Source organism: Pomacea canaliculata, linkage group LG5, assembly GCF_003073045.1.
Source record: "Pomacea canaliculata isolate SZHN2017 linkage group LG5, ASM307304v1, whole genome shotgun sequence".
NCBI classification, from domain to species: Eukaryota; Metazoa; Mollusca; class Gastropoda; order Architaenioglossa; family Ampullariidae; genus Pomacea; species Pomacea canaliculata.
In genome coordinates, this window is record NC_037594.1 from 32,729,151 (window position 1) to 32,747,485 (window position 18,335).

The 18,335-nt window shown below is 34.7% G+C and overlaps 3 protein-coding genes across 8 annotated transcripts in view; 1 reads left to right on the forward strand and 2 right to left on the reverse strand.

Moving 5' to 3' along the window:
* Positions 1-4,521, reverse strand: part of LOC112563883 (uncharacterized protein C20orf194-like) — a 63,369-nt gene extending 58,848 nt beyond the window's left edge. Inside the window, exons 1-8 of the mRNA XM_025238317.1 lie at positions 3,617-4,521; positions 2,705-2,796; positions 2,307-2,397; positions 1,985-2,013; positions 1,591-1,715; positions 1,209-1,326; positions 730-805; positions 336-441 (exon numbers count right to left, since the gene is read on the reverse strand). Coding sequence (XP_025094102.1) covers positions 336-441; positions 730-805; positions 1,209-1,326; positions 1,591-1,715; positions 1,985-2,013; positions 2,307-2,397; positions 2,705-2,796; positions 3,617-3,729 — 750 coding nt within the window. The 5' untranslated portion in view covers positions 3,730-4,521. The remainder of the gene's footprint in view (positions 1-335; positions 442-729; positions 806-1,208; positions 1,327-1,590; positions 1,716-1,984; positions 2,014-2,306; positions 2,398-2,704; positions 2,797-3,616) is intronic.
* Positions 4,522-4,661: 140 nt separating this feature from the next.
* LOC112563884 (nucleolar protein 56-like) lies at positions 4,662-11,265 on the reverse strand. Its single transcript, XM_025238318.1, has 10 exons — positions 11,146-11,265; positions 10,425-10,632; positions 9,668-9,835; positions 8,936-9,134; positions 8,506-8,693; positions 7,816-7,967; positions 7,380-7,480; positions 6,940-7,088; positions 6,607-6,728; positions 4,662-5,449 (listed from the first exon to the last, which is right to left on the reverse strand). Exons 1-10 carry the CDS (start codon positions 11,146-11,148, stop codon positions 4,997-4,999), a joined length of 1,743 nt encoding a protein of 580 aa, XP_025094103.1. The 5' UTR covers positions 11,149-11,265; the 3' UTR covers positions 4,662-4,996.
* A 118-nt stretch (positions 11,266-11,383) lies between these two features.
* Positions 11,384-18,249, forward strand: LOC112563888 (polycomb group RING finger protein 3-like). Of its 6 annotated transcripts, none has more exons than XM_025238333.1 (10): positions 11,384-11,461; positions 12,209-12,474; positions 13,037-13,133; positions 13,698-13,753; positions 14,144-14,182; positions 14,499-14,637; positions 15,463-15,481; positions 15,842-15,940; positions 16,585-16,677; positions 17,016-18,249. In XM_025238333.1, exons 2-10 carry the CDS (start codon positions 12,243-12,245, stop codon positions 17,046-17,048), a joined length of 807 nt encoding a protein of 268 aa, XP_025094118.1. In that variant the 5' UTR covers positions 11,384-11,461; positions 12,209-12,242; the 3' UTR covers positions 17,049-18,249. The 6 variants fall into 6 exon arrangements, with proteins under 6 accessions (XP_025094118.1, XP_025094117.1, XP_025094119.1 ...); XM_025238332.1 differs by lacking the exon at positions 11,384-11,461 and adding an exon at positions 11,473-11,643; XM_025238334.1 differs by lacking the exon at positions 11,384-11,461 and adding an exon at positions 11,648-11,755.
* Positions 18,250-18,335: the final 86 nt, after the last annotated feature.

Here is an 18,335-nt window from a genome sequence, read left to right on the forward strand (position 1 = left end):
CACTACCACTGACAATAACCCATGTACATGTACATTATTTTCTGTTTTTTTGTTTTCTTTATACCTCTCACTAAATCAATATTTAAATAAATTGAATGCCTTAACTATAACCAATGCAGACCAAATTAATAAAAAAGACTAATATGTCATCCAAGAAAATGGAATAGAACATGTATTTGGACCCAGAATGTCATATGAAAAAAAGCCTGCCAAGCATGTCACATATGGTGATCCAGCACATCAACACCATGTGCTCAATGGATGTGTGACTAATACAATCTTATTTCATGGTTATGTAACAGCCTGTAATAGCAAGAAGAAAATAATACCATCACCTCTGTAACAAGGATCTCAACAGAGACAGGATCCAAAAATCCATAGAACTTGTGCACTGACTTGCTAACATCCAACACATCAAACCTTAGTGTGAAAAATCCTTTCCTGTGGAAAGACATTTATTGGAAGGCATTATTACAGAATCCAAATTCATGTATAGCAGCATACAATCTATATTGGCATCTTTAGCCAGAAGATTCCTTCAAAAGAAAAGGAAATATTTCGTTCATATCTTAGATGCCCAATATTTCTTATCTGTTCATTCTCATATTCACTGATCTATTCCTCCATCAACACATACCAAATCATATATTCATAAAAAAAATTCTCTCTTTCTGCATTTTTTCATATCTACTACAAATGGGGGTAGCCCCTTCATTTTGGAGAACTTACCCACTATAGTCATCTAAAGCAAAAGCTTGAATGATAGGCCACTTTTCCACCATCATTTTGTCAAATTTCTGATCATCTGCAAGATAAGTAACAAGTTCAAAACAATAAAATAACAGGTTCTTTAAAATGTTGGTCACAGCTACTAGCCAAGACGAAAATAATCTTGTAATAATTGTTGAATTTTACTTTCAGTTTACTTGAACATTGAGGACAATAATATTAAGAATAACTATTCTGTTTTAATTTGTTCTCTCCAATGGTGTCAGAAAGGAAAATTACAACTCTTGCTGCCAAAAGTGCTCAAAAACTAGGTTAACGTCGAATGTTAAGAATGTCTCACAAACTTTTGGATTTAGGAAAATAATAGACTTCTTCAGAACAACATGCCAAACATATAATAAAAATAAATCATACTTGACAGCAGGCTGTAGTAGGGAACACCACTATGCCAATGATATGATAAAATTAATAAAACATACATGACAGCAGGCTGTAGTAGGGAACCCCGATGAACTGACAACCATGAGTCATGGAAATCAATGACTGAATCTTGAACTCTTCAGCATGCTGTGCTCCTTCTTCGCTCTCAACATTATACTACAAGACGAGACCAATGCTTAACTATAACCACGAACTTGTATTACACATCCATGGTATAACACATCACTTACAGCCTGTCTTCAAAAAATCGACTTTCCAAAATGCAACTAGTAATAGCATTAGAAACAATGATATCACTAAGTGGCAACATGAATTTGTAGGAGTGGTGGGTGCATTAAGTCTCTGTGCTACAAACATTCTGATTTTGAAAATTCTTAACTGTAAAGGCTGCAAAACAAATTGTTAAAACAAAGCTTTTACCTCTTCATCTTGCAAACAGTGGTAGGTCACATTGATCCAGTGACTAGTGTAAGGCAAGAAGTAGTGCCAGTTTATAGGGTTGCAGTATATGTCCACTCTATTCTTGCGGATTACAATTATTAAATCTGTAGTAAAATTAAATCCAACAATAATATTGTTCTTTAAAGATCAAGCAGCGATGAAGTATTATATCTACCATTGCCAGCAAGCTGTAACTAAACTACAATTTCAGCAAATATTTAACTTAAAGCGCAGTTAGTTCTTAATATGTATATAATGAAAAATTAATGGTTAAAGACAATCATTGTTTGCCCTAATCAAATTATTCTTTCAATCATTCAACAAAAGTCTTCTTTTTAATCAAATCCTTTACAAAATTAAATACATTACCCACCATCTACAACTTCCTCTGGAAACCCAGATCTGTGATAAATACAATTTTTAGATATTCAATTTCTGTTTAGAGACAAAACCACATACATATACATACATGAAGATCCAGAGTAACTAAGAATGTATGCAAGTATATGTTAATGCAATTATTCTGCAAATGCAGTCTGATAATGTACCTTTTAAAAGAGAAAAGAAATCAACTTTTTTATTTATTAGATTGCCTTCCTGATAGGAGATTGCAATGAATTCTATGGTGACAAATAGCTTTCTTGTAATTTAAAAGTGTTACAATATAATGAATAATGATAAAAAGAGACTCTCACTTTTCAAGCTCTGCTCTCCTGACATCAAAAAATCCAAAAAGGAGATAGTTGATAAGCTCATAACAACCCTCATTATACCTGCTATCAATGCCTGAAAAAAGGTATTAAGGGGAAAAAACTGCAGTAATCAGTAACTTTCTCACTTATAAGATATTATTCAAGAACATATTCAAGTAAAAAAAAGTAAGAAATTGATATGGAGAGGTTGCAGGCATCTGCATAGCCATACATAGATATTTTATGTAATGTCAGCACATGGACTTGTATGTGCATGCTTATGAAAACTAAAGTCACAGCTATTTTACACTTGGTGTACATTTTGCATGTTTCAGAATCTATAAATTGGCTTAATGAAACCTTTCTCATTCCTATAAAATGTAAAATAGTCTTTTGTATACCTGCAATGCAGAGAATTGCATCTATCTGTTCTGACTTTTTTCCGCTGCTGCCACCATCCATAAGACTCTGTACTCTTCTCAACCGACTAGCACTGAAGGAAAAGACAATTGAGTTTGATTCCTTAGAAACAAAAGACATATATGTCATAGTCCAAACTTTCTTCACTATTTAAAGCATATATATTTATAGCTTGCTTAATAAACTAAGTAGGAAAACAACTAGATCTATGGAGCAAAAACGTCACATAAACAATTAAGAAGATGCCATATCTTACCCTACAATCAGAAGTTGGACCTTTATGCGCTTCACAAAATCGAAAAAAAATCACTTCTATGTAAGAGCCCAACACAGTAACAAGGGAAAAAAATCATCGTTTGATAAAAGTGAAAAATAGATAAAGGTTTTTTCGTGACTTTATAGTCATATGGGTGTGAATCCGGGCCAGTTTTTTGTAAGGGCAGTTCTCATGTTCTCACCATCGCTGCGCCTTACATTTCCCAACCCTCTAAAGATTTATGTAACCATGGTTCCACAGCTGGGACAACTGTGGAAAGTACTCTGCCTCCCACGAGCAACAAACCGGCTATAGTTTGCGCGCCTCGGGCTCCGAAACCACTGTTCTAACCAGCAGCTAGATTATCCACTTTTCCCCGTCGTATACAGAGAAAAGAACACCAGAGGTTCAAAACTTGGTTTAACTTGATGATGCTACTATTTTTTATTATTATTATTATCTCGCTTTATTCCAGTCCAACTCCACAACTATCTAAAAGTAGCACTATGATCTAACACCAACAGTGAACAACACCCTACTGACATTCCAAGAGGGACTGTTCCCGGCGGCGTCATTAGAAACGGACAACTTTATTGCTATGGGACCTAGCAAATGAAAGAATAGATAATTTTTTTACCTCACGAATTGCGAAAAATTGTCATATTTAATATGACGTTTGGCGGACGAAGGTCTTTTTGGAGTTTTAGCAGACATTACAGAGCTACGGGTTTTTGTTTTTTCAACCACCATGCGAATTATCCTGGGCAGCGAGTAGAACACAGAGTGATTTCCCTTTGGCTTCGACGCTGCGTGCACGAATACCCCTGGACTGCTGGCAGACGAATTTTTTTTTTTCTTTTTCTTTCAAGTTAACTGCTAAAAAGATGCATTAGACGACAGAGCTTCCTGTTTATTCACATTTCAGATTAACTATTAAAACGAGGCATTAGACGATATAACTTCCGGTTTATTCACATTATTTATGCTAGCCGAGACTAACAGTGGAGAACTTCGCAAGAGGCTAAGCGTTGGTCTTGGCAGACAGACATACACGTCCGTGCTGTATGCAAGACGTGACCACGAACTTGTATGACGTCCAGTCTGACATTCCTATTGATGAATTATTTTATTATTGACACTGTTAAATGTATGGATACCCGCTTTGGTGACATAAATACGAGTGCCGTAAGCTGTCGCCGGGACCAGGACTAAAAAGAATTCTGTCTTGGGTTTTTATATAGTAATGACAAAATTTATATCTCGTATTAGAGACTGAGCCATTTTGATTTTTAAAGAATCAACTATAAAATATAATCTTTCTATGGAGATTTCGCTTCGCTGATTAACATGTATCTAAATTCGATATGCACATACCTATGCTTCATTTAGTAAGTCCTCGCGTTTTTCCTGCTATATGCATGTTTAAAATTAATACTAAGGAGTGACTGTTGGCTCTGTTTTGCATCAGTGGCATATTATCTTCGGGTGATTTCAGTAGTTTGTTCATGGCAGTCACACACAATTTTACGTAAGTTGTTTGTCCAATAATCAAATTGCCCACAGCTGCATTTTAGCTTTTATAACTAGCACTTTAGAAATCCTAAATTTTGAGCTATCAAGTTTACACTCTCTTGAAGTGCTCCTTTAAAAGTGACAAAGAAGACATAGTAAAAAAAAAAAGGTGATGTTAAAATGTTTATTTCATATGAAGATAGATACCTATTTAGTATCACATTTATAACAACAATCATAATCATAATTTCTTCAAACTGACCTTTACTTGAAAAGATCTCAGGATCTACTCAAAACCAATTCACTGCATGCCATCAAAAAAAAAAAAAAAAAAAACTATCAGAAATAAGTGTCTTGGCATTGTGAACAGTGTGTGCATTAATGATTTTTTTTATTTTTATTTCATAGTATGTTATTTATAAAGCTGCTGGTCTGTGCAGCAATATCTTCAGTGACAATAAATTTCAAGTTATGCACCCTATAACGATTCAATTCTTTCATATTCTTAATCATCAGCATCATCAGCATCTTCAGTGGCTCTTTTCTTCTTTTTTGCCTTCTTTCCAAGATTTTCTTCATGATAATCATCACCATTGACAATACCTTTGTTTTTCTTCTTTTTCTTTGGCTTTTCCATTAAACTGTCATCGACTGCTTCGCTTACAAGAGACTCCTCAAGTGAGTTGTCCTGTCTTTTCTTTTTCTTTTTCTTTGTTGGTTCATCATCTCTTGACTCCTCTTTTATTTTCTTCTTTGTTTTTGTTTCCTCATCTGCATTCTCAGTGGAAAACTCTGCAGAGTCATCTAACTTCCTCTTCTTGTCTTTCTTTTTTGGCTTCACGTCAAGCTCCATAGATTCTTCTGCCTGCTGATGCTCCAGAGCTTCTAGCTCTTTTTTCTTTTCTTTCTTCATCTTTTTCTTCTCTTGTTTGATGATCTTTGCCTTAACATCTTCCGCCTGCAAAAGAATGTTGTAAAATGTTACCAAAAAAAATTTAAAGAAATACAATTAAAAAAGCAACAAAACTATAAAATATATTTAAAGCACTATGACCACAGAACACTTCAATTTCAATAAAAATAGCTCCTTGTGAAACCTGAAACACTAGTAACAAATGGTACCAGTTTTAGTGCAAGCATAAACAATCACAATGAGGGTCGTAGATTGGTGCCTGTGGCAACAGCCAATCAGAAGCTCCTTGTGAAACCTGAAACACTAGTAACAAATGGTACCAGTTTTAGTGCAAGCATAAACAATCACAATGAGGGTCGTAGATTGGTGCCTGTGGCAACAGCCAATCAGAATTTAGAAGTTTTCTTACTATCTTGTGGAAATGGCTTGGTAAATAGTGTTCTTTGACTGTGAGCCTCTTCTACATTCTTCATAATTTCATCTTCATTAACATGGAGCAAAAGCGATTTAAATAAAAGAGAAGTTCAAGGTTGCTTGCTCTTGCCGAAATAGTAATTTTAGGTAGTGGTAGTAGAAACCAATTAGGCCAATAAAAGTGAAGCGTGAATCTGCTCAATGCGTGAGAAAGTGCTGCCCAATCTGCCTGTGCCAGACTCTTCCACAGTTAGCTGTGCACAGGCCACTACTAACTACACCTTTCTTCCTGAGCGAGGACAGAAGGGATGGAGAATTTTGAGAAAAGCTGTTTCAACTCACTGAAACCAAAGATGCACGGTAATCTACCCATGAGCTGCATATTCATTGATCACCACAACTATATGCCTAATTTAATAATTATATGGGCTTTTAATAAATAGCAAGTTTTGAAACAGCGCCCAGTGTTGTACAAAAAATATTCATATGCCGAGAGGCTCCTAATGCTAAAAAAAAACTGTTTCTCCTCTTCCATGTGTGTGAATATAGGAGGGCCATTAATAAAAAAAAAATTTCTTATTTATTGCCTTCTCTATCTATATGTTTATAGGGGATTTGGCAAGCATAACATTAAGAAATTCGAAGGTAACATGCAAAACATCACAGCAACATTTTTAAAGGCATTAGGTTCACATATTAAATAAAAATTGAATCATTAATTTACAGAAAATACTTCAGATTCATCTGAGCAGCCACAGACACAAGAAAAGAAAAAAGTGGTTTCTAACCTTAGTAAGAGCCTGGCTCATTACATCAATGTTTTTTGCTGGAGGTTCACCAGTTTCATAAAACTTAAGACGATCTTCCACTTGCTGTCGAAGATGTTCCCCAAATACAGAAGTAGGAATGTCTGAAACAGATTTCCAACTCAGCTTTAATGTCACATGCCTTTTATTTATGCACTAACAGATACAATTATTGGTGTCCCTGAGATAAAAGAGCTTGAGATAAATGGACATGGCAACAATACAAAATTTTTCAGGTGAATATTTCCTTGAGTCTTCACAAAAATATCTAGCACACCACTAGGATTATTATGAACAGGAACAGTTCATATTTACCTGTAAAACAGTCAATGCGGGAAGCAATAGAACATTTGTTAGCCAAATAGCGTGAAATGCGCCCTTTGTTTTTTGTACCAGCTCGTCCAATAAAAGTGGAGTGGAAAATGAGACCATACTTGGGTGTGTTACCTCTGGTTTTAAGTGCCCTAAAACAAAAAAGGAATGTCACCAGTAAATTTTTTTTCTTAACACCATCTACATTTCTTTTAGAAAAATAAGCATTTTTTTCAATTTAATACACCAAAGGTTATGATGCATCTGAATCTAATGTCAAAGTATATCCAGAATTATCCCAACTGTTGATTTCATTAAATATTTTCTGAAAATGACTAAAACAGTGCTTTGAAATTAAGCAGAATAATAATGATCTGTGTCAACTGCTTGTATCTTTCTAGAAAGAGTAACAAAAGAAAAACTCATACATGGAAAACTCTTACCTGAACAAGGCTTTCTCTGCACCAAGAATCTGAACAGTTGAGGCTGGATACTTGGCCAGATTTGTAAGGCTGCCAGCATGGGCAATGAGTCTAGCACCAACCTGCCACAGACAGACCAGCTTTTTCAGTTAAAAAAATAAAATGATTGTTGATTAAGGCAATCATCCTAACAAAATATGTTTACTTTCTTAGTACTCCTCACCAGGTGTTTTAAAATATCATAAAATTAGTTTTTCCATTCATAAAAAGCAAAATTTTCAAATTCGAAGTGAAACTTGTTAAGAAAATTTTAGATATGTTAGAGGTTTTATCAACCATTTCAGGAATGTAAACACTAGCCTGCTACGGTACGTTTTTTTGTTGTTTTTTTTTATTAAATATGCATCAACAAGAAACATTAAAACCAGATAAGAAAATGATATGGTACAAAACCAACCTGCTCTCCTATAAGTGCTGCTAAGTTTGGTGCCACAGTCTGCATACGTGAAACAAGATATTCAGCAAGAGTCTTGCGATACTCTGCCAGTGCAATTACTCGTGATGCAAACAATTCGATATTCATCAGGTCAACTGGTGAAATATCCATTCCTATTGGAAAAAAAGAAAATGTGGAAAACTAAATGTATATCACATGACTGAATTTAATTTACAGCATCATGTACAACATATGCTTTAATTACCCTGCAGCAATGAAGAGATCTGTATGGGCTTCTGGTCATATTTATTTCCTGATACAAAAAGATGTTTCGTATCTGAGGAGGCTCCCGTTATTGCATTTCACTGTGGAGAAGCAGGTTTCTGGTTCAAGGCCTGTAGCTGACGAACTCCCCCTGCCCACAAAGTAGCTGTCCAACAAAAATGGGTGCCTTATTTATCAGGTAGAGAAAGCAGAACATTGAGCTATGCCTTCCACATACCATATTCCAGACAACCCATATATTGACTTCCTTTTGGCCACTTGTCTATGAGACTCTTTACCAAAGTAATCAGATGTGTCCAAAGCTCCTCACAATTCAGTGCCACCAAAATTCAGGTGAGTATTCATACCACGTCGAAGAGCAATAAAAAAAAATCAACATCAAATAGTTTCATTAATCTTTCATAAAAATCAGATTAAGATCCTTACCCATGGAGGATCTTGCAGCATCAAAAATAGCCTGAACCTTTGCACTGTCCATGATAATTTCTTCCAAAGGTTCAACCATCTCTGGCGTAATCTCTTTCCTGTTTTTGATAACCTGTACCACTCTAGCGTACATGTAGTTGTCTGTCACAATCTTCACTAACTCTGGAAAATGATAGGAGTACCACTCTCTGCAAAATTAAAAAAAAAAACAAAAACAAAACTAACATAATAAAAAAACACTTAAATTACAATATATTAAGTTCTTATCACACACCCCAAAATATCTAAAATTTTACTTTAGATCTCTTTATCTTCTAAAACACTCAATGGTTTCAACATAAGTTATTAACATCAAAATATACACATGAAAAAGATTTGACAACAGAAATTTAATCAACCTCTGTCCACCAATCTGTACTGCACAACTAACCTGATTCGCATGGAGAATGTGTTCACATCTTTGTCCAGCTGATCAAGCAAGGCAATGCTCTGAATAATCATGTTGTCTACACGGTTAACATTAAACTTAACCTTGGCACGGGAATAACTGTGTCCTAAACCCAGTTGTGCCTTTGATGCTGACTGCTCTGTAAGACCTTTAACAAGGTTGTGGAAATGCAGTCTGATGCCTGGCAAAAATAAAATAAAAATCAGTAAACTATTTTTTCCCCATATTTAAAATTCAGACCACTTAATAAAACTGCAACAAAATTTATAATTCATCCTACACACCCAAATCAACAACTATTTACCTGTAAAGGATTACATTCACTTTAAAAAAAAAAAAAAAAAAAGCAGAGCCTGATCCTTAACTCTGCCTTGAAAGCCCCACAGGTAACCTGCCGGTCCCAAGCCCAGATGAAGGAGAACTGGGCATGGGGCTAGCAAACCCACCCTGTAAAACAACCCTACTACAGAAACCGCAAATGTAACACAGCACAAGGAGAGCCTGGATTGTAAGATCCCTCTCTGGAAGGGCCTGTGTATATTTTCAGTCCGTAGCAAGGCGGAGGCAGCTGGCACGACATTGTCCCAACTGGAGGGAAGCACCCAGAAGTGGATCCAATGGCATGATGTAATTGGGAACCTATGCTCCATTGGGGGCAAAAGGGAGTAAGATCTTTAAGATAAATGCATTAAATGGTTTGTTTACAGCTATTACCTCGCAAAATTTCTGGCACGACTCCACTGGACAGGCAATTCATTTGAAGCTCTTCGTTGATGGCAGCAGCAATTTTGGCGTCAGCTACACCTAATAACACCTTCAGTTTCTTTGAAGACTTTGGAACATTACTTTCCAAGAAAACTTTCAGATCATTGTGAAGCAACCCTATGGGCAAAATAAGTAAACTATATAGAATTTGCTAAAAGTTAACACTCTTCAGGGCTTCTGCTTACGCAAAAAATTGCGTACAGTACGCATTAAAAGTTTGGAGGACCCCTTCAATTTTCGTCAATGGGGTCCCATTCAAATTTGGGCGAAGAACAGGGACCCCTTAAAAATCTGAAGAAGGGGTCCCTGGGACCCCAAAAATTTAGCCTTAGCAGAAGCCCTGACTCTTAGCATCAACAGTATTTTGGTGAGCAGAAGTTTGAAATGTACTTCAACTTTATTTAAACATCAAAGTAAGCTTCCCAAAATGGGCTTCATCCATTTGCATACTTTTGAGATATGTGATGCAGAATGCAAACTCTAGATGGATAGCAAGCAAAGCTGTGATAACTGCTAAACGGAAGCACAGATAATATATAACTTGCTGACAGTATAACACTAACGACAAAAAATAAACTGAGAAGTTCACTGAAGGCAAAATACGCATGACCTATGATTCTTTACAAACTTCTTCACTCAATACCTTCTGGAAGGGAAGAAGAGTTGTAGGAACTATTCATGTGTATAACAGAAACTTATCACCTACCTTCAGACACACTGTTCATGTTATCCAAGGCATTAGTACCACTCTTGAAAGGACAAAACCCAGCAAGCTGAACAACTGAGTTAAATCTACTAAGATCTCCAATACTCTGCTCCACACGAGGGGCAAGAAGGGCAATTTCATCAAACTCTTTGACTTCAAAAATAGCGTAACCTGAGCCATGCTCAAATAACACAAATAGTTTCTGAGCCTGAAAATAAAAAGCAAAACATCTCAGTATCAAAAGCAATTTTAATTGTTACGCAAAGTCGCTAGTAATCCGATAATCTTGAAACACTTCGTTTGAATCATTAGAACTCAATTATCAAGTACTAAATTATATTAGCAGGTTTATAAATCTACTGCTAATAGAGATTTTTTTTAATACGTGAAAAATGTTCAGTTTCGAAATCCTATTAATAAAATTCAGTTTAAATATTCTGCGTTTTGAAAGTAGCAATAGCACAAAGTAATATCTCACTTAGCTAGTAAGTATACTATGGAGAAGACAACAGGAAGATCGAATGAATTTGAGATACTACAGATAGCACATGCTCGAGTGTGGTAATTTATGTTTAACTTTAAATACACATTCTCTTGATATCAAAATTGCATAAATCCTGTTTAACTCTATACATGGATATTAATAAACGGTTAAAACATTGTGCATCTAACATCATTTTACAGACAAAACTTAAAGTTCACCACGTGTTGTGATACCCACCATGATGGATCCGACTTACGGACTCATTTACTAAGCCACTCAGCTAGTGGCTCCAGCAGGCTTTGCTTTCCAGTTTTCGACCAATCACGTGTCGGGATTCAACATTGCTCTTTGTCGACTTATTATGTAATTGTAGCGATGGACAGCAAGCAGACAGATCGAAATTTTTTCTTAAATAAATCTCTGTACATTTGCACACATTATAAACAACTTACGCTTTGATGTACAACGAATAGAAACACGAAAGCACTACATACTATCGCTTGTATAACTAAAAGACCCAAACCTTTCTGCAGGAGCAAGGGGAAAAACGATGGTGACACTTAGTAGATTGTGATAAATTTATACAACACGTCTACCTCTGCATTTTATAGCATATCCTTTTCTAGAGGAAATATCATTCTAGCGTTTCCATACGTTAATCTTGTCGTCCAAGGGATATCTATCTTTTAATTGACTAAAAAAACAGATCGTATTTGGCGAGCATTCATAAGAGACGTAAGGAACATTCATTACTGACAAACAAAAATAGCCTGCTTTTTCCATTACATGTTTTGCGACTAAGATGGAATATATGGAAGGTTGAAAACGATCGCCATATTTAGACTAGGTGAATTGTTAGCTGGTGACTAAGAGTGTGCACAAAGAAACTTCTTTCCTCTTATACTCTGCGTACGACTGTTCAAACTGAAACTACGTCCAGCGTTGGCTGCACGGCGAGCGAGCTGTGATCCAGACGGGCTGTGGTTCCGTTTAGGGGCCAGCGTCCGCCTTGGAACAAATTAATGGACGCCGCGTGTGAATCGCAAGAAATCAACACGACACACCCTTGTATTAAACAGCGAATTAACCTGTACATTACGTTAAAGTGTTGGTAGCATTATGAGATCGCCTGGGTGGAAAAGCGAATGCTTCACACACGCTCGTCGTCATTAGACCGTAGCTCTAACGACTCGATAGCTCGCAGCTTAATGGGGTTTGTACCTGATGTTGTGAAAATAATGATAAAAAGAATCATAACCAAGTAATCTGTAAATGAAAAAGTGTATTTTTTTCTGTACAGATACATCCCCCTCTGTCCTGACGATCAATACGAGATGGCAGACGGCAGCGCAGAATGTGAACAGAAGTCGGCCCACTCTAGCAATGGTAGCATCACAGCAGAGAAATCAGATGATTTAGACACAAGAAGCACCTCTGGAAAAAACAGAATCGATGCCACTAATACTTTGTGGCTGCCTATAAAAAATATTAACCAGTACATTACTTGTGGCATCTGTTATGGATATCTCTATGAAGCTTCTACAGTTACAGAATGCATGCATTCCTGTAAGTTAAAATGGTACAGTATCCTTAGATATCAATAGACTGTATCAGACATAGCAAGTTACAGCATTTAAATATTAATCATGTAAGTCAGTCATCATGTTAGCTTATGGATGGTTAAGTGTAAATTGTAAGTCAAATTCCCTTTCATCTTAACTTTTAATTAATTTAAAAAACCCATCATTTGCTAAATGGTGTTGGGATTCCAGTTTGTAGCATGAGTCTAACCAATACTGGTGTATGAAGATTATACAAAATAATTATTGTCAGAGTTTTGAGATGACCTTATCATTGACTGTCTACTTTTTTTTTATTAATACTTTAGCTCATTACCAGATGATGATCATGCTGTTGGATATGGAAATTTAAAATTTGATTTGGAACAAAATTTAACTAGTTAGTAGTATTGTAATATTTGCATTGCATGTGTATGTATTTATGGGTAGATAATGATTGTACAAGGTCTTCCTGCCCAAAAGTGTCAAAGTCTTGAGATTTTGTCATCTTTATCTCATGCTGGGTTTCATTCACCTTTTGCATTTGCATATGTATTACTTCATTGCAGTTTGCAAAAACTGCATTGTCAGGCATGTAGAACGCAGCCTTCACTGTCCCACTTGTCACATCTTAATCCATCCCACAGACCCTTTTGTTCATATCAGGTAAAGTATTTCAGTTTTCTTTAAATTTGTAGTCTTTTGCATTCTTTTTTTTTTACCATCAAACCAAAAAAAAAGCATACATGTTTTGTGACATGCATAGTATTAAAAGCGTTTGCTAAGGGGAATGTTTGGCTTGATGATTGGCACTGATTTAGCAGACTGTTCTGATTTATTTTTAACTGTAAAAGCACTTTGATTGTTTTAAGTATCTTTTAGCTTACGCATATTTTATAATGAAGTTTGTGGCATGAATTCTCAGTCAGTATATGTTGGTTTTATTGCATTATAAAGAAGAATATACTATACAGCCATTCATATGCATTCATTGTTATTAAAATCTAGTTAGGCAGTATATCATATTTCAACTTTTTCCATTTTGCTTGTACTTAAATATCTATTACAAGAAGGCAAACATACAATTTTTGATGTCACCAGTTATATGTAAGCCTGTTTCAGCACAATTCGTGTGCACGAGAGACAGACAGTAATAAAGAGAGTGTAGATTTGCTTTTGATTGCTGTTATATGTTAAAATAATAAGATTTTATTGCATTTTAATTAACAGACTTGATAGGCTTCTTCAGGACATTGTGTATGGACTTTTACCACATCTTGCAGAAGGTAATATTGTTGCCAGTATTTATCTTTTTAATAACATATATATCTGTCCAAAACATATTTATGTTAGTTACATGAACAACCAAAAAACAATTTGTGTATACTATCAAATGTGTGCTAAATCTCTATACAGATGCTTGCATACTTTTTATCGAGCATAAAGGTTTAGTTTTTCTCCTGCCAAAACAAATCTGAGTTGTTGTTTTTTTTAATTTTCATGCTAACACAGTTGTTTAATGTATTTCTTTTAAAATTACTTATTTGCAGCTAATGCATTACTGCTTCATTACCAAATTTGTAATTATCTTCATGCATATGTAATTTTTCCTGATATTTGTGACTTTTAATGGAATATTTATATAAATTTATCATATGACAATCATTTTATTTCAGACGAGCTTGCAAAGAAAAAGAAGTTTTATGCAGATTGCGGTAATAAACTAAACAAAATATTGTTTTATAAACAGACATGTCATGCCATTGGCAACAATTTTTTTTTTTCTCTGTAAAGTTAAAAGCAATGAATAGGTAGTTTCCTTCTCAGCTTATTTTGTAAAATGCATGGCAAGTTTTAGTTCTTTCAAATTCTTCTGAGACACATGTTACAGATCAAAAACAATGCATGTATTTGACACATATAGTTACTTTTATATAACACATGGTCATTTCCTTTATGTATTGTAAAGTAATTTACAGAATAACATTTGATTTGATGTTATTTATTGATGTAAATAATTTTTTACTTTAGCTTCTGATTCAAGAGCGTCGCCTGTAAAGCCTGTGAAATCTCCAGAAAATACAAAGACTGCTGGTTGTGGCATGCCACAACCAGCATCAAGTAAAAGTGGAGTGGTTCCTGTTGTCTCTCTTGTTCTTCAATGCAGATGGTATGCCAAAAAATATATGAAAGCAGTTCACTAGCATGCAGGCAGTCTCACATAGTTGTCTTTGATTTATTATTTGCATACTTTTCAGGACAAAACCCATAGACTTAAAATATGTTTTCCATAATATATCCTGAAGGAATTTTAAAACTGGAGCAATAAAAAAGCTGCAGTGCAATGGCGTAAGAATATGAACATTTGAAAGTCTGTGATTGAAATTGTCCATATAGGTGTATACAACAACGTATTGGAGGCAGATAATACTGTTTAAGTATTAATTTACCTACACAAATTTAATAAGCAAGTGCTACAGTACTTAATTGGTCTGGAATGTAGAGCAAACTATGTGTGCATAAATGCTTTTATTCATAAAAGACATAACATGTCTAACAAGTGCTCTGACACATGCTGACCCTTTTAGGTGTGGGTGCTTTGTCCATCACCAGATGTAGGCACTTAAGCTTCTAATTTTTTCTTTAATTTCTTTTAAAAACTTACATTGATATGGTACATGTTGCTGACATAGTAACTTCAACAACCTGCCAACAAGTTTCCATTTTCTTTGAAACACTGACCAGAAAAATTTGTTTATTTGTAATATTGATAGATTTTACTATTTGATTGCCTTGGCTGTATATCAGTAAAGAAGCTGCATATGGAATATTCTTACTACAGAAGTGTATGTGACAAGGTTTAGATTTACAATGAGCACATTTTTTAGTGTGATTGACAGACTTCAATAGTAGGTCAGAATCTGTTGACTGCAAACAAAAATCTTGTGCATAACCAATTAATTTTTTTTTGGGGGATGTGGGGGTATCTTTACAGCACTTCCTCACCAGAAAAGGTAAATGTTTTTTTGTATCTTTATTTATTGGTTTGCTTAAATAAAAGAAAGCTTATATAATAAGAATACATTACCTATCAAACCTAGTTGTGCTTAATTTCATTTACAGTATGAAAAGTTAATGAAAAGAGGCAAGGATATAATCCATTTGATCTCCCTACCTGTTGTCATTATATTTATAACTATTGTCATCCTAATATTTGTTTTCACTTTCTGTCATAATGTTGTCTCCATTAGCAGTCATGACATTTATTTCATCATCTCTCATCTTCCTCTTTCTCCTCCTGATTGTGCATTTACTCCTGTGCATTTACTCCTCTGGATGCAGTTGCCAAACTCATTATTATTTCATACTTGTAGGTACTGGAGAAGAAGTTCATCCGAGTTACAGGACTAGCAACTGTCCAAAATCTTGTTTCGTTCCTGCGCAAGAAATTACTTATAGAGGAAGAACACAGGGTTTGATTGATTAAAATATTCACTCTGCAATTATTTTTTTTTTTTACATTACATTTTTCTTCCAAAGTATTTGCTTTAGATTGCATGTTTCACTAATTTTTAAAAAATATATATAAAATAGACAAAATTTGTCAGCAATATCATTTCACCTCTAAGCAGTCATTTGCAAGTTACACAACATTTGCATTCCATGATAGATCTGCTAATTCAGGGGCCAATGGGCAGAGGGAGATTTCTAGCCACAGGACCAAGCAAGTCTGAAGCTGCGTGGCAATCTTCTGTTCTATAGTCCAATACGCTGACCACCATGCTACAGAGCTACCAAGTTTATGAATAAAATAGAAAATTACTCATTTGTTTATTTCAAAAATTGTATTTCTATTACATGATAAAAACAAGTTTTATGCTAAAACAGATGGGAAGCAATAGATCTGGACAATTCTTATTGATGGTAGAAAAAAATTCTTACTGATGGCAGAAAAAATGCTTACCCTAAATTACTGTTCTTCCACACTTTTCAGATCATGCAGCTATACTACACAAAAGAAACTTTCAGTTAAAAAAATAAAACAAGGCTGGGAAATAAACTGCTTTAAAAAAATTCAATATGGTCATAGTGCTTATAGCTAATATTTTGTTTTCAGATTGATGTCTACTGTTGCTGTGGTGACAGCTATATCGTCTTAGAAACTGGCAACACTATGCAGGTTTTAAAGGACAAATACTTCAAAAATGCAGTGAGAAAATTGCTTTGATTTGGTGTTTTAATGATAGCTGTTTTGCTGGAAGATGGTACAAATTCTGTGTGCAAGATATATGTGTGTGTATGTGCACAAGTGAACACAAGAAAAAAAAGAAGAGAATATTTAATTAAGTCTACATGTATACAAAATGTTATAATGCAGAAAATTTATCATAAAGCTGAGTCTTATAAAACATGTTTATTTTTGGAGGTGGAAGGATGAATATCCATATGAACAAGAGTTCCCATCCTCTTTAAGATGCAAAGAAAATAAATTTACAGATATAGAAAGCTTTTGGGGAAACTCACTATAGTGTTTCTCACTGTTGACAGGAATTTGTTCACTTGGAGTTTGACATCAGCTAAATCATCTTCAGCATGAAACACAGGAGCACTTGAAGATTGTGTTTTTTTGAGTCAGATTTAGCTTTTACAGATTTAACTTCCATGTTCAACCTTTTATTGTTGGTTACCTTGACTTAGCCCATTTTAATGATGGGATATCCATTTGGTGCATGGAGAATAACGGTGCTGAACATTTTATGAGATTCTTTGGTGGAATCAAAAAGACTATAAGGCTGAGTTGCCTTGATGTTATTACTTTGAAAATGCTGAAAGGATTCAGACATTTACGCTAAGGAAATATTAAAGAAATCCATGCATGAATATTCTTTTCTTATGCAATTTATGTTAACTTTCAGTCATAAATGCCCTTAGCTGTTACTACTGAGGCAATTGTTTCATAATATCTTAAACTATCCTGCACTGAAAGTAATGTTGATAATATGCGCTGATGACACCCTTCATTTAGACATTTTCTTGCAGAGAATGTGGAATTGGTTGCATAAGCATTTCTACCTTCATTTCCATTCTTAAAAATGTCTGCAAGAGGACAAAAAGGTTGATTTTTTTTTTTTCTTTAAAATGGAAGGAAAAACAAGATAAAGACCACCATTGCAGTCCACCCATGGCTTATTAAGCATTTTGGCTTTTTCTTACAGTGATTGTGATATACTTTCTCACTTAAATTATTTGATTTTTACTTACAAGAGATCTGCATTTTTTAAATATACCCAAACAGCTTTTAAGTGAGAAGTTTCTTTTATTTGTATCAATTTATGACGATTAAGTTGTATATCTAGCAACTTTGGTTTGAACGGTTCCCAAGGGAGAACATGCATGAGTGTATGATTTGAAAAAGAGGTTGTTTTGTTAATGTGTACTCTGTGTGTGTGTGTGCATGCATTCACATGTGATTATTTAAAACTTAAGATGGGGTGAAAAAAACATTGGTTTACGATTTGAATGCATCAACAGAAATAACTAAAGCTAAGAAATCTTTGGAGTTAATACTATCACGTCCTTTTGAAAAAGACATTTAAAGATTTGAGGTCTTGACATTGTTTAATATGCACAGTAGTAAAGAAATAATAAATACCTACCTCAAGTGAATGGCTTACAAAGACCTTGCAATACAACTAAGATAATTTTACATGGTCTGCATTTTGTTGAATTGTCTTCCCTTTATCTCAAGTATGCTTTATTATTAAATCGTTGCTCTAACAAATGCTATATTTTGCTTACATTGTTTGATTGATCAATTATTTTTGTGTTTTTAACATTTGTTTTGCCATTATCCTCACAGTAGCTTCT